The 12,830-nt window shown below is 51.2% G+C and overlaps 1 protein-coding gene across 14 annotated transcripts; it reads right to left on the minus strand.

Annotated features, from left to right (window-relative positions):
- Positions 1-3: 3 nt before the first annotated feature.
- Positions 4-12,124, minus strand: Srrt (serrate, RNA effector molecule). 14 transcript variants are annotated; one of them, XM_076923282.1, is made up of 20 exons: positions 11,855-12,123; positions 11,477-11,616; positions 7,131-7,259; positions 6,753-6,899; positions 6,378-6,566; positions 4,501-4,670; positions 4,232-4,416; positions 4,028-4,126; positions 3,832-3,946; positions 2,975-3,129; positions 2,671-2,732; positions 2,497-2,575; positions 2,067-2,255; positions 1,594-1,770; positions 1,338-1,491; positions 1,042-1,235; positions 738-894; positions 524-613; positions 294-420; positions 4-208 (listed from the first exon to the last, which is right to left on the minus strand). In XM_076923282.1, the coding sequence occupies exons 2-20, from the start codon at positions 11,596-11,598 to the stop codon at positions 133-135; spliced, it is 2,616 nt and encodes an 871-aa protein (XP_076779397.1). In that variant the 5' UTR covers positions 11,599-11,616; positions 11,855-12,123; the 3' UTR covers positions 4-132. The 14 variants fall into 14 exon arrangements, with proteins under 14 accessions (XP_076779397.1, XP_076779395.1, XP_076779398.1 ...); XM_076923280.1 differs by having other exon boundaries at positions 524-625; XM_076923283.1 differs by having other exon boundaries at positions 294-399; positions 2,975-3,132.
- Between the last annotated feature and the right edge of the window lie 706 nt (positions 12,125-12,830).

Here is a 12,830-nt window from a genome sequence, read left to right on the forward strand (position 1 = left end):
TAGTTAACAGACACTACCAAAGTAGTTTTACTAGCAGGTAAAATAACGTACAAAAAAAAATTCTCAGCTGATGGGATACCAGTGGTCACAGGTACAGATATAGCGATGGGGGGGGGGGGGAGCGTGGATGGTTCAAAAGAAATCAACGTCATCTGGGGCATCCAGGTCCCGATACTCCACTATGGCCCTTGGGTCTCCTCGAACCATCCTGTGAAACAAAGGAAGTGTGAACACACGTCCCTAGTCCCTACAGTCCGAGGAGGGGAAGCAGCTTGGGCATTGTTCATGCTCACCTGTTCCGGGGTTTCCCAGGATAACCGCCTTGACCACGGAAAGCATCATAGTTCCCTCGACCGGCACCGTATGGGGCATGGGGGTATGGAGGCCCTCCTGTTGGGACTGCAGGGCGGACAGCACCAGCTATGACAAAGACCCAGGGTGAACTAAACACTGACCTCAACCTCAGCCTAAGCTTTGTAGCCCCCTACAAACACAAACCCCTGCACTGCCTTTCCACACTCACCTCCATAGCCCAAGATGGGAGGCCGGGGCTGACCGTATGGCATCAAGCCCTGTGGTGTCTGATGTGGGTAGGGAAGTCCTGGGGTCAGGCCTGGGGGGAGTACAGCATGGACAGGAACATGAATTACTGCGGGGGGGGGGGGGGGGGGAAGGGGAAAAAGCCCTGAAGGTCAGTGGAGTCAAAGGGATGGTAGCCACCATAGAGCGTATCTTACTCTGGGCGGGGCCAGGTGGCTGCGCTGGCTTCATCTCAGGCAAAGCTGGGCGCTTGGCATCGGTGAGGAAGTTGTTAAAGAATGCCACCTCCTTCTTCACCTCTTCGATCTTCTCGGCATGCTTATTGAAGATATGTTTGCGCACAAACTCCGGACCCTGGGGGGAGGAGATGAGGACAGCACGATGCAGTCTCTTCCCCCCGTAGGCCCCGCTGGAAGGTAATAGCCTCCTCAGTCTTTTAGGGGTCTTGCTACTGAGGCCCACCTCCCAATCCACCCTACCGGCTCTTTTCACATCCCAGACCTTGAATTTCTTGCCACTGAGAGGACATAGCCACTTATCCTTGCCCAGTTCCTGCGTGTTGGAGGTGACAAACTTCTCCACTTCCTGCTCTGGGTCTTTGCGACCCATCTTCTGGGCCTCTTCCTCAGAAAGGGATTCACGCACACTCAGCAGTGGAGTCAGTTTCTCCTCAAATGTCTTCTGCCACTCCAGCACTGTGCGGATGACAAAGGTGGGCTGAGGGAACTGAAGCACGGGTAAGAGGAGGGGCAGGAGGGGACAGCTTGGTTATGAGAGACAGGGGGGCCTGGGTGTACCTTCTCCATGACTGACTCGGTTGGGAGGCACGGGCCCCCGAACGTGGATTATGCCGCAGCGGTTGGGCATCTCGTCTTCATTAGGGTACTCACAGGTGTTGTAATAATCCAGAGAATGCACAATGCGTAAATAGAGAAGAAGTTTATCCAAAACCTGGGGTAGGGTGGGAGGGGGACACACAAGGTTACTCCTCAGGCCTCATACAGACACAGCACACACGCCCCTGGACACACTCCAGATGGTCAGAACTGGCACCTTGATCAGCTTCTCATCCCTCTCCACACTGATCTCAGCTGGGTTGCCTTCCTTGGGAGGCTCCTCCGGAGGAGGAGGTCCTCCACTGCTCCCCAGAAGCTCCTCCTCCTCAGCACTCACTTCCTCAATCAGGTAGTCGGTGATGTTCTTTAGGATGGGGTTTTGCGAGGGCAGGCTCTAGCAAGGATGAGACAGACAATGAAGCAGAAAAATAACCAGAAACTGGGCCACGAAGAGGGAGCACTGGCATCACTGACAAACCCTGTTCCTCCTGCTCACCACACTCCTCATCTCTCCCATCCTAACCCACACACGGCTATGCTGCTGGAAGCTGGCGGAGACAGCATCCAGACAAAGGGGCGAATCAGGGAGGTTATGGGTACGACCCAGGGATCAGGGAAACAAGCAGATGAGGTCAGAGGTAGCACAGGGACCAGTGGGTAACAAGAAACAATCCCCTGGGAGTCACTAACTGTGGGCACAGGAGGCGTCCCAGGCTCAGAGGCCCAGAGCTGGGTCCTGTCGTCCAGCGTGTGGATCAGCTTGGCTGCCAACTTGATGTCATTGCGCACTATCTGCTTGTGCTGTGTGATGCCATTTATGTTGCGGACACGACGGGTCAGGTCTCTGTTCACACCGGGACTCAGTTCACACTCCCGGAGCTATGGGGACATAATCAACAAGGAGATCAATGATGACCCCAGAAGCTGCACCTTGAACAACGGGCCCTACAGAGACCCTTAAACCCAACCCCCACCCCCCAAGGGGACTGAACCATGGTCACAGGCCCATAGCTTCTCAGACAGAAGGAAGCCTGTAGCTGAAGCTTCACGGCTGAGTGGACACGGAAATGGACAACCAGAGCCCAACCATGAGTCCTGAGGTCCCACTCCCAGCACTTACTCGAATGTTCTGCAGGTTCCAACAGATCTCCTTAATGTTAACACTACGGTCAAAAGTCACCCAGCCACGTCGGAAAAACCTAGGTAGGAAAGTTTATCAGCACTGTCCCAGAACGGAGCCAGTGGGGTCAGTCACTACCTCACCTCCTTACACCATCCCTATGTGTCTTCTTACCTCCTCTCTGGCTGGGGCTCCGATAGTGCCACCCGCATAAAGCCTGGGTATCGTTTACAAAGCTGCAAGAGTCAAAAGAATCAAGAGAAGAGAAAAGCCACATAGGAACTCAACTCACTCCTCTCCCTCATCTCCACTGTTTAAAACCCTGAACAAGTGCCCTTCATCTCCCAGGAAGGAAAGGCCAGCACCCAAGAACCCCAATGTACACTGAACCAGGCCTCCCTATGCCATAGGCATTCTGCCACCTGAAGGATCTAGGACACACAGCCACCCTGCCCCTAAGACTGATGTCCCCACTCACAGAAATGATCTCTGCCCTCGAGATGTTGGGCGCGATGTTGCGCATGAAGAGAGAGCAAGTCTTATGCAAGGGCCGGGGCTTACACTCCAGCCCTGCAGCATCCTTGGGCTTCTCCCTCTCTTCTTCTTTGGGCTTCTCCTTTTCTTTAAGTGCTTCTTCTAAGCAAGAAGTAGTAATTGGTACAACTTTATATACATAAATATGGAAGCAGCACTTTCAACCAGACATCACCCCAGAAAACCCCTTCCTCCCCAACACACATACACACATTATCCTTGTATTTTTCAAATTCTGGCTTCTCTGCACAACATCTGGCTGCAGTCCAGACCCGGCACTGTGATGCTTAATCAAAGTGTCTCCTGCCTGAATGTTGTGTAAACATTGCTTCCATTCATTCTCTGCCTTGTCAATAAAAGCAAATCAGCCAGCAGCCGAACGCACGGGGAAGAGAACAGGGCTAGAATAGGACTGGACTTCTAATCTCGCTCCCAGGGAAAGGGATCGAGAGAAGGGAGGATTCACTAGGAGGAAGAGGTTTGGGGAGAGACTGGGACCGACCACATGTGGAGCAGAAAGCCCCATCAGTATGAAACTCCACTACTTGGGGGTTTTGCCTTTTGCCTGAGAGGTAAACAGATCAGCGTAGAGGGACAGAATAGGTCAGTACTGCCCAGCTACTGTGCTGTGAAGTATATCAAATAAACCTGACAGTCTTGCCTCATTTATTTGGGAGCTAGCCAAGATACACAATTAACAGCTATTTATAAAAATGCATTTACACACACACACACACACACACACACACACCCAACACAGTAAAACAAAGGAGCAGAAAGAAGTAAGGAAAGGACATGTACCAGCCTCCTCTTTCTCCTCCTCAGCTTGGCCACTCTCAGACTCGGACTCTGACTCGGACACACTGCCCTCATCAAAGCTGTCATCACCACTGTGCTTCCTGTTCCGCTTCTTGCTCTGTGGAAGCAACAGGAGTAGGCCAACAAGACCCCCAGGATCCAGCCCCGACATCTTGGCCTCATGCAAAACACACCTTACCTTTTTGGCTTCCTTCTCAGCCTCTTCTTTCTTCTCCTCCTTGTCCCCATCACCTTCGGATTTTTTAGTTTTGTCATCAGTGGAACTGTCATTCTCAGCCTACGAGACAGCTCTGACGTCAGTCTTTCTTGCTGGCGGCATCGGCCACCACACCCCTTCTATCCACAGTGGAGCTTCCAGCTCCCTCAGCCCCTGCCTCTCCACCTGTTTTCCATCTTCTTTCTTCTCATCCTTGTCATTGGCCTTGCGTTCTCCGTCCACCAGGGCTGGTCCAGCACGGCCCTCCTCTTTCTTGCTGGCCTCCCCAGTCTTGCTTGCCTGTTCCTCCTCCTCCTCTTGCTCCAAAATTCGGAGATCATTCTCTGTGCCACCTTCCATCTTAATGACAGCTACCAATAACAACAGCAGAGGTCACAACCAAGTGCTCTGGTTTCTGTTCCCAGCTGAGACCTCCCTGCCCTTGAAGCACAGACCTGCATCCAGCATCTTGACAATGGCATCAGCCTTATCTATGTCCAAGAGAAGGTTATCAAACCAGCCACTCTCCATGAGGGACAGGAATACCTTCAATCGGTTCTGCAGGGCCCCCCGGGCCTCCTGCCGACGCTTCCCCACCTCATCAGGGTGGTACTTTGATCGGAACCTGCAAAAGCAAGCAAGCAGGATGGGAGAGACAAAACAGTTATGACCAGCCAAGACCAGAATGTGGGGAGGGGCCCAAGAAAGGCAGGGCATAGCCTCTGGCACCCACAGAAGGTCATAAAATCAAGAAAGGAGTACATCAAAACCACCCAACACCCCAAAAGGAACCAGAGGTTGTGCTCTGGAAAGATCTGAGGGAGAACCAGGAAGTGAGAGCTCTGGGTTAGGAAGACCATGGCTCTGGGGAAGGCCAGGGTTCTGAGGCAGCTCTACTGCTGTAAGCCTCTGGGAAGGACAAGAAGGTGCCCTTTCCCACAGCCTCAGACAAAAGCTAAGGGAGCGGGAGCCCCGGAGAACCTCCCTCTCCTGGCCAAGCCCAGATGAGGTTCCCGCCAACTCCCTCCACCCCAGGTGGAGCCAGAAGGAAACCTGAAGTGTACCAGATAGAAAAGGCCAAAAGGCAGGACACCTTTCTCCCCTCGGGAAGAAAAGGCAGGAAAGGAAGGGGCAGGAAAGAGCAAAGAGGCCAAGTGCCTGCACAGCCTGAGGTAGGCCATAGGATAGAAGAGGGCTGGAGGGTTAGGATCTGGGCAGAGTATGAAAAAGAAAACATTTTAATAGGCCTCTGAGGGCAGGGGAGAAAAACAAAGGCAGAAGGAATTAGGGGTGGGAGAAAAGAAGAAATGGGGGAAATGTGAGGGCCCCGAAATCTAAAACAAAGACAGACAAGTTGAGAAAACAGAAACAAGAAGTGTTTTAGCAGAAGAGCAAGACCATGGACAGAGAGAAAATGGAAGGTGCATGAGCGACCCCAAGACACACAGGCAGTCAGAAGGGGACATGAGACAGAACAGAACAGGCTGAGCAGAGAGGAAAGCTGCAGGCATCACCTCCAGGATCTTTACCTTGGCTGCTTGGTCAAACAGAGCTCAAGATTTAACTAGTGGCGCCCAGGGCCCATGCTGGCTGGCGGGCTGCCCGCTGGCTCCTGGCTGGGGTGACCGGCCTAGATGCCCCGCCCCCGCGGGCCTCCGCGGTGGGGGCCCTGACTGACTAGCTGCCTAAGCAATACATTCAGCTAGACCACTGCATTGTGCACAGCGGTGCCCTGCCTGTCTGCCTGGCCGGGCCCCGCCGCTCAGCCCAGGGGCTCATGTATGGGCTGGGTATGGTGGGGGTGGAGGTGGGTTTGCTCCGAGCTCCGTCGATGAGCGGGTGTAGTTCCCAGTTCTGGCTCTTTTCAAGGAGGAGGAGCAGAAAGAGGATGAGGAGGAGGAGCAGGAGGGGGGAAAAGATGGTTGATTAAAATTAAAACATCCACATAAGGAAAAAAAATTTCAAATTCTTTTTCTGTCAAACGACCCTGAGATCTTGGCTGTTCTTGTCTGGCTTCACTCGTTGCCTTTGGGAGACCACGGCCACACTGGGTCCTGGTGACTGGGGATGACAATGACCCACACCAACAAGAGGATCGCAGTCTGTGTGCTGTACCCAGAGGCTAAGTAGCTCTGGCCAGCTGCCTGGAGGTGTCCCAGTGAGGAAGGCAGAGGAGGTGGTGGGTGGGGTCCCACCAGCCAGTGTTTCCCTCCCCTTCCCCACTCCCAGGAAGTGCCGTGATGGGGAGAGCCAGAGGACAGGGTGCAGCTCCTCCAGCCAGACCAGAGAAACGGGCCAGGGCAAAAGGGGGCAGGCAAGCAGGGGCACTCACCACTCCTCGTCTTTATGAGCCAGGAAAAAGTCCTGCATTTGCTGCCTTCGGAAGTCCAGCTTGTAGTCGTTGTAGCGTTTGACGGCTTCGGTCTCATCCACAGAGTCATCCAGAGACAGAAGGAACTCCTTGAAGGACTTCATTATGGGTGGTGGCACACCCAGGTCAATCTCCGCGATGCTGCCCAGCCTGGAGGGGAGGAGGGCGAGCGAGCCCAGGTAGTCAGTCACCCCTTCCTGTACCTACATGCCCACCATTCCAAGCATGTAAGCACCCCAGAACCTATCCTTTCCCAGGCTCCAACCATAGTTCCCCACAACCCCAGACATTCCCCCAAAGCTGGCAAGCCCCTTCTCCGCAGACGCCCGTCTTTACCTGGCTTGGATCGGCAGGACGTGGTGCTGCATGATGTGGACGTCGGGGTGGCCCCAGGGCTGAGGGGGGCCGTATGCTGGTCCCCCACCCCCCCCAGCATAGGGCATGTCATAGCCACTGTGGTATGGGTCAGAGCTGTGCTCATCCCTGAGGGTGGGGGACACAAAAGTCAGACACAGAAGGAACCAGAGCTACCTCTCCAGAACATGGACAAGGGTACAAGGGATGGCACATGGAGGATATGGTCTCTCACCCAAGGGATAAAAGGGACAAAGGAATGGTGGGTGTGTGGGATGACTGAGGCAAGGAAGCAGCCAGCTTTCAGCAGGGGCAGGCCCGAGGGACCTGAGGTAAGAAAAGAAAGGGATGGCCCCTCACCAATCTCTCCTCATGCGCTTCTGTGGGGGACTAAGTTCGTGTCGAGGGGGAGAGAAGCGCTCCCTTCGGTTCCTGTCATAGTCTCGATATTCACCCCGACTGCGGCGCTCTCGGCCGCGGTCCCACTCTCTGGAAGCAAGAACAAGTTCTAATAATAGCAAAGATGGAGCTGAGATGCAGCTGTCCATCAGCTGTCATGGCTGCCCAGCACACGGGCCTCGGCTCCACCGTCTAGCGCTGCACACAAGCAAACAGACGCAGTAGCCTGATGGGGCTACAGTGGTTCATACGCAGGCTGGCCTCGAACTCCCTACAGCCCAAAGCTTATCACCTTGGAGTTCTATTCTCCTACTCCCACCTCCCAAGTGCTGAGATCACAGGGAGACGTCACTACACCTACCTTAAAGCCAGTATTTAGCATCTATGAATCTTAAAACTATACATTAATATGAACTCTGCAGATACAGAGACTGAATCTAGTACTTCTCGAATTCACTCTACTAAGTTATGCTAGGCCGCAGCCCTGCTTCCCTTTCAGAAACCTTGAAATGGTGTCCCTAAACTACATAGGCTAGCCCTGGACTCACTGTACCAGAAGCAGTACACAGTGAACAGAACTGCACAGGCTGCCCCCACAGGCGGGTCTTGAACTTGAGGCCCTCCTGCTTCAGCTTCAAGAGAAAATGACATTATCGCCCTGTCATTATCACCATGCCAAGTTCATTACATGTTTTTATGAAAAATAAGTATTTGCTCAAAGTAAAAAAAACCTTGCTATGTAGGAACACTGTTCTCTTCAAGGTCTGGCTTGATAAGAGGGAAGAAAATGACCACTCCTTACACAGATATATTATCATAAAAGGAAATACTTAAAGGCTTTTTCAGATCAGTTGGGCTTTTTTTCCTCCTACTATTCTGCATAAAGTTAGCATAATCTTGCTGTGCAGACAGAGTGCTCACCCTCTTGAGCAGCTGGGCTGGGTATCTGGTATGTGTGTGTGAAGGTTGATATATATTTAATTTATTCATTTTTTTAAAGACAGGGTCTCTCTGTGTAGCCCTGGCTCTCTAAGAACTCATTGCGTAGACCAGGCTAGCTTCAAACTCAGAGATCCTCCAGCTCCTAACTCCTGTAATTAATATCCAGCCCCCTTTTTGATTTTTGAGACAGGCTCTCATTTGTATTCAAGGCTGGCCTGGAACTCCCTACTTAGACCAAGATTGTATCCAACATAAATGCCCCTGCCTTTGCCTCAGGAGTGCTGATTACAGGTGTGACCCTGCTCCTGGAAAGAGGTGGTTTAAGAGTAAGTTGAAGCAGGCAGGCTGTAAGTCTAACACTTAAAAACTAGAGGCAGCTACACAGTCTGAGATAAAACTGGGCTACATAAGACCCTGTCTCAGAACTAACAGGTGAAGTGTGTAGGACTGTTTCATCCAAACCACACCAGCAGCCTGGGGCTGGGGCTCCGCAGTAACACACCTGCCTGGAATGTTCAATGCCCCTCAACTCTGTTCCACTGAAGTAACTGCTACCAGGTGTTAAACAGCTCATGGCCTTTCCCACTATACAGTATCAACCCATACCGAAACAAAGACGGCTCACCTGAGAAAAGTCTAACCATCAGGACACTGTGGAGCTCAACCTGGTAGATACAAGTTTTCTAAACTGAATTTCTACCAGTTCCACTAGCAGCAAATACTGACAGCTTTCTTCTTAGTAGCAACTTCTCTTAGCTTTTTTTTCCTGCACATGTCTGCCAATCACTAAGTGTGATGCCCCAGTGTTGACAATGCTCCAATAAAAACCTGCACCTGTAACAACCACTTGCAGCTCCCTGTCAGTCACACGGCTGCTCTGGCTGAAGCAGTGGCTACCCAACACTTAACACAATGCTCTTTTATGCATTCTTCTCATCCGCTGCTCATCCTGAAAACCAAACCAGAAACAAAACACAGTGCTCTGTCAGGGACACTAACTGATGCTCTTCCTTCAAGCTTGCATCCTTTTTTCATAACTGCTGTCCTAAGGTACCATCAGCTTTAACCAGCACTCCTGCAGCTCCACTAAGAAAGATAGCTATGTCTCCAGACAGTTTGAGAAACACTACATCGACCAAGAGCATGTGCTCCTGTCCGAACTGTGTCATGCCTACTTATCTCAAGCTGTTCACATCACCCGTGTCTAGGGAATTCCCTAGATATCCAGCTAAGTAAGTGTCTCTTTCCTGTGGCTCTCCAAAACACTATATAGACGGTCATCTGCTCCTCAGAACTTAAGTTCCTCTGCAATGATCATGCCTATTTGTGGCATGTAAACCAAAGCCACTTTAACATCACACAATTCAACTCTGAAGGACTTCATCTAGCTTCAGACTCAGAAAAGCAAATTCAATTTTCTTCTTTCTTAAAGAGCCACTAAGGAGAGCTGGGTATGCTGGCTCACACTCCTATTTCCAGCCCTGAAGAGGTTTAAGGCAGGAGCATCATGATCTAGGTCAGCTTATTCTCCATGAGACCCTGTCTCAAAAACTAAAGTGCAAGGGGGCTAGCAATGGCTCCCAGGGATTCAAAGAACCAAGGCTCGGCTCCTAGGATGCACACGGCAGCTCACATCATCCTGTCAGCTCCAGCTCTAATGATAAATCACTGTCCCGGCTTCCTACAGGTTATCAGGCACAGCATGCATGTGGTGCATGGAAATCATGTGGGCAAGACACTTATACACTAAAAACAAAACCCCAAGCTGCCAGGCAGTGGTGCACATCTGTAACCCAGTGCTTGCTCGGCACACAGAGGCAGCTGAAGGTCTGGGTTTGAAGCTTGCCTGGTCTACAGAGAAAATTCCAGGACAGCCAAGGCTGCACAGAGAAACTGTCTCAAAAAACATACCAAAAATTAAATAATTTTTAAAAATGTGCTAGGGGCTGGAGAAATGGCTCAGTGGTTAAGGGCACTTGCTATTTCTGCAGGAGACCCATGTTTGGCTCCTAGCACACATGGCAGCCACTCACAGATGCCTGTTACTCCAGCTCCAGAAAGAACACCTTTAGCCTCCACAAATCACAAACCCTTATGCGTATACCGTCCACATACTCACAATCACACACACACCAGGCTTCATCGCTTCCAGGGTTTTCTAAGTGCTGACTGGCAGGCTTTCCCTTAATTTCATATTTACTTATTTATTGAGGAGGTGGGGGTCTCATCATGTAGCCCTGGCTGGTCTCCACCTCTAAGATTCTATCACAAAAAGTCATTAAAATTCCTTTAAAGAAATCTGTTTCCAGAGAGATGACTCAGCAGTTAAGAGCACTGGCTGCTCATCCAGAGCAGAGTTCAATTCCCAGCAATTACAGGGTAGCTGGCAACAGTCTATAATCCGGTCCCATACCCTCTTTTGTCATGCAGATGTGCATACAAACAGAGCACTCAAATAAATCTTTAAAAATAAAGAAACACGTTTGCAAGTTGAGCTTTTAACTCACTAAATTGGTTTTGTTTTTAATTCACCCTTGGATTTAAAAGGGATGGGAGGTAGAGAGTGGGCTCTAAGTACTGGTGGGTTCCTCTTGCAGAGGACTAGGGTTTGAGTCCCAGCACCCACAAAGCAATTCACAACAATTTCCCAGAGGATTTAATGCCTCCTTAGGCACCAGGCTCGAATGAGGAGCACAAACATAATGTAAGCAACCCCCCTCCCCATAAACATTCTTTATATATATAAACTTCCACATTTCTTCTCATCCCAATTACCTGGTTTTAAAATCCCTTCAACAATTTCTTAACCAGGATGTGGTAGAACATTCCCATAATTCCCGCATTAGGAGAGGTTGACAGAAACAGAAGTTTACTGTCATCCTCAGCTACCTACAAGTTTCAGGCCAACCGGGTTGTAAGAAACTCTTATATTTTCAATTGAAGGAGAGGGGATGCAAAGTCCTGATTGATGTCAGTGTGAAGACTCTTTCCCACTCAGGCTCTTACTCCTAAGGCTTTGGTCAGTTTGTGTTTCCTTATTATTTGGGTTTGAGATAGAATCTCACTACGCAGCATGCAATGATCCAGCCATGTGGAGCTCCTGCCCACCACTAATACTGGCTGTCGCTCTGATCTTAAACGCCTCGGACTCAAAATGTTAAACTCTGAGCCAACAGTGAATAGACTGGACTACAGAAATGGCTCAATGGCAGATTACACCCTAACAAGACTCTGTAAGAAAAAAAGCAAAGAAGACAAGGGGGTAGGGGACAGACAAGACAAAAAAAAACCAAACTGCGGCGCGGAAGGGTTGTGAGGGCTGGGGTTGGGGGGGATGGAGGGGAAGGACGTCAATATTGTCTCACCGGTCATTCCAATCGTCCCCTCGCCGTCTTTCATCTCTTTCCCGGGAACGGTCATAGTCGCTGCGCTCTCTTCGAAATTTGTCCCTGCGTCTTCGATCGTATTCATCATCACTGTCACCCATGGTGCTGTCAGAGGAGGCCTGGAGCCCGGCGGCGGGTGGACACGGTGATGATGAACAAGGACCAGAGGAGGGACAGTCCCCCGGGGGCAGCACGCCCGCCTCCCTCCCGCCGAGGCCGGCCTGCCATCCCGGGCAGGGCGATCGCTCCGACAGTTTCACTGTCCCCAGGGGTTCCCCCTTGTCCACCCCCGAAGCCCCCGGGCACAGTCCTCTCCTGGCGATCCCGCCACCCGGGCCTTTCCTTCCCCTCCCCCACCTGGCAGCGGTCGGGGCCGTTGGAAGCGCGCGCCGGCGGGCTTGTTTTCCGGGCGGACCGGAACGCGCGACAATGCACCGCAGAGAGTGTTTGAAGGAGATGCAGAGATTCTCGGCCCGGAGACGAATGGAAAGATGAGAGCGGGACCGCGGAGGGGCAGAGGAGTCGCACGGGCACCTTACGTCACCCCCGGAGCTCGGCCTCCAACTACAAACAAGACCCCCGACCAAACTAAAACTCAGGTTAAAGGAATGACGGGAAAAAGGTGGAGACGCGGAAGTCTCGCGCGGTTTTGCGACAAACGTGCCCCAGCACTAGGAGCTACGGAAGCTGAGCTGGGCCAAGGCAGGCTTTCCGAACGTGCTCGTGCCTTTTTGAAAATGAGGGTAATAGAGAAGTTACATTTCGCTCTCCGTAAGGACTCCTGGGTAGGAGGTAGTTTGCATTCAGAGGTTGCTTTGCAAGAGCCCTGTGCTGGGGCACCTCTTGACCTCCTCAAGGGCGGAGTTTTCCCCTCATGGTATCGTTGGGTTTGGGGACGATGGATGCCTAGGGAATACTGCATAGGAGCAACCATTTTAAAGGCATCTCCTCCCACCATTTTCTTCTGCAGAAACCTACAGTACATGCTACCTATAAAATACGTTCTTCCTGCTTTCCTTGGACAGAGGACACTAATACTCGTGCAAAACGTGTACATCTCAATCTTAATGCCCAATACTTTAATGGGAGTCTTTATGTTGCAGTCTGGAAATAACCACCAGGATCCACTGGTTCCCTAGTTGAAATTCCTAATTCCCAAGATAACACTAAGCCCGTCTCCATGAATAGAATACTAAGCTAAACAACGAAGCATGCCACAATCTTGCTCCCAGAAAAAGAAAGGAAAAAAAAAAAATCCCAGTATCTATTAAGGTCTCTTTAGAAGGGGGCATTTTAAAAAGTTAGTATAGACAGTTATGTTGGCACAGGCTTG

This window comes from Arvicanthis niloticus, chromosome 24, assembly GCF_011762505.2.
Source record: "Arvicanthis niloticus isolate mArvNil1 chromosome 24, mArvNil1.pat.X, whole genome shotgun sequence".
Classification (NCBI taxonomy): domain Eukaryota; kingdom Metazoa; phylum Chordata; class Mammalia; order Rodentia; family Muridae; genus Arvicanthis; species Arvicanthis niloticus.

Coding starts and splice junctions, on each gene's coding strand:
- Srrt (XM_076923271.1), bottom strand. CDS start 11,598: ATGGGTGACAGTGATGATGAATACGATCGAAGACGCAGGGACAAATTT. Junction 6,900..7,130: donor AAGCGCATGAGGAGAGATTG/GTGAGGGGCCAT, acceptor CCCCACCCTCAG/GGATGAGCACAGCTCTGACC. Junction 1,236..1,337: donor CCGAGTCAGTCATGGAGAAG/GTACACCCAGGC, acceptor TCATCCGCACAG/TGCTGGAGTGGCAGAAGACA.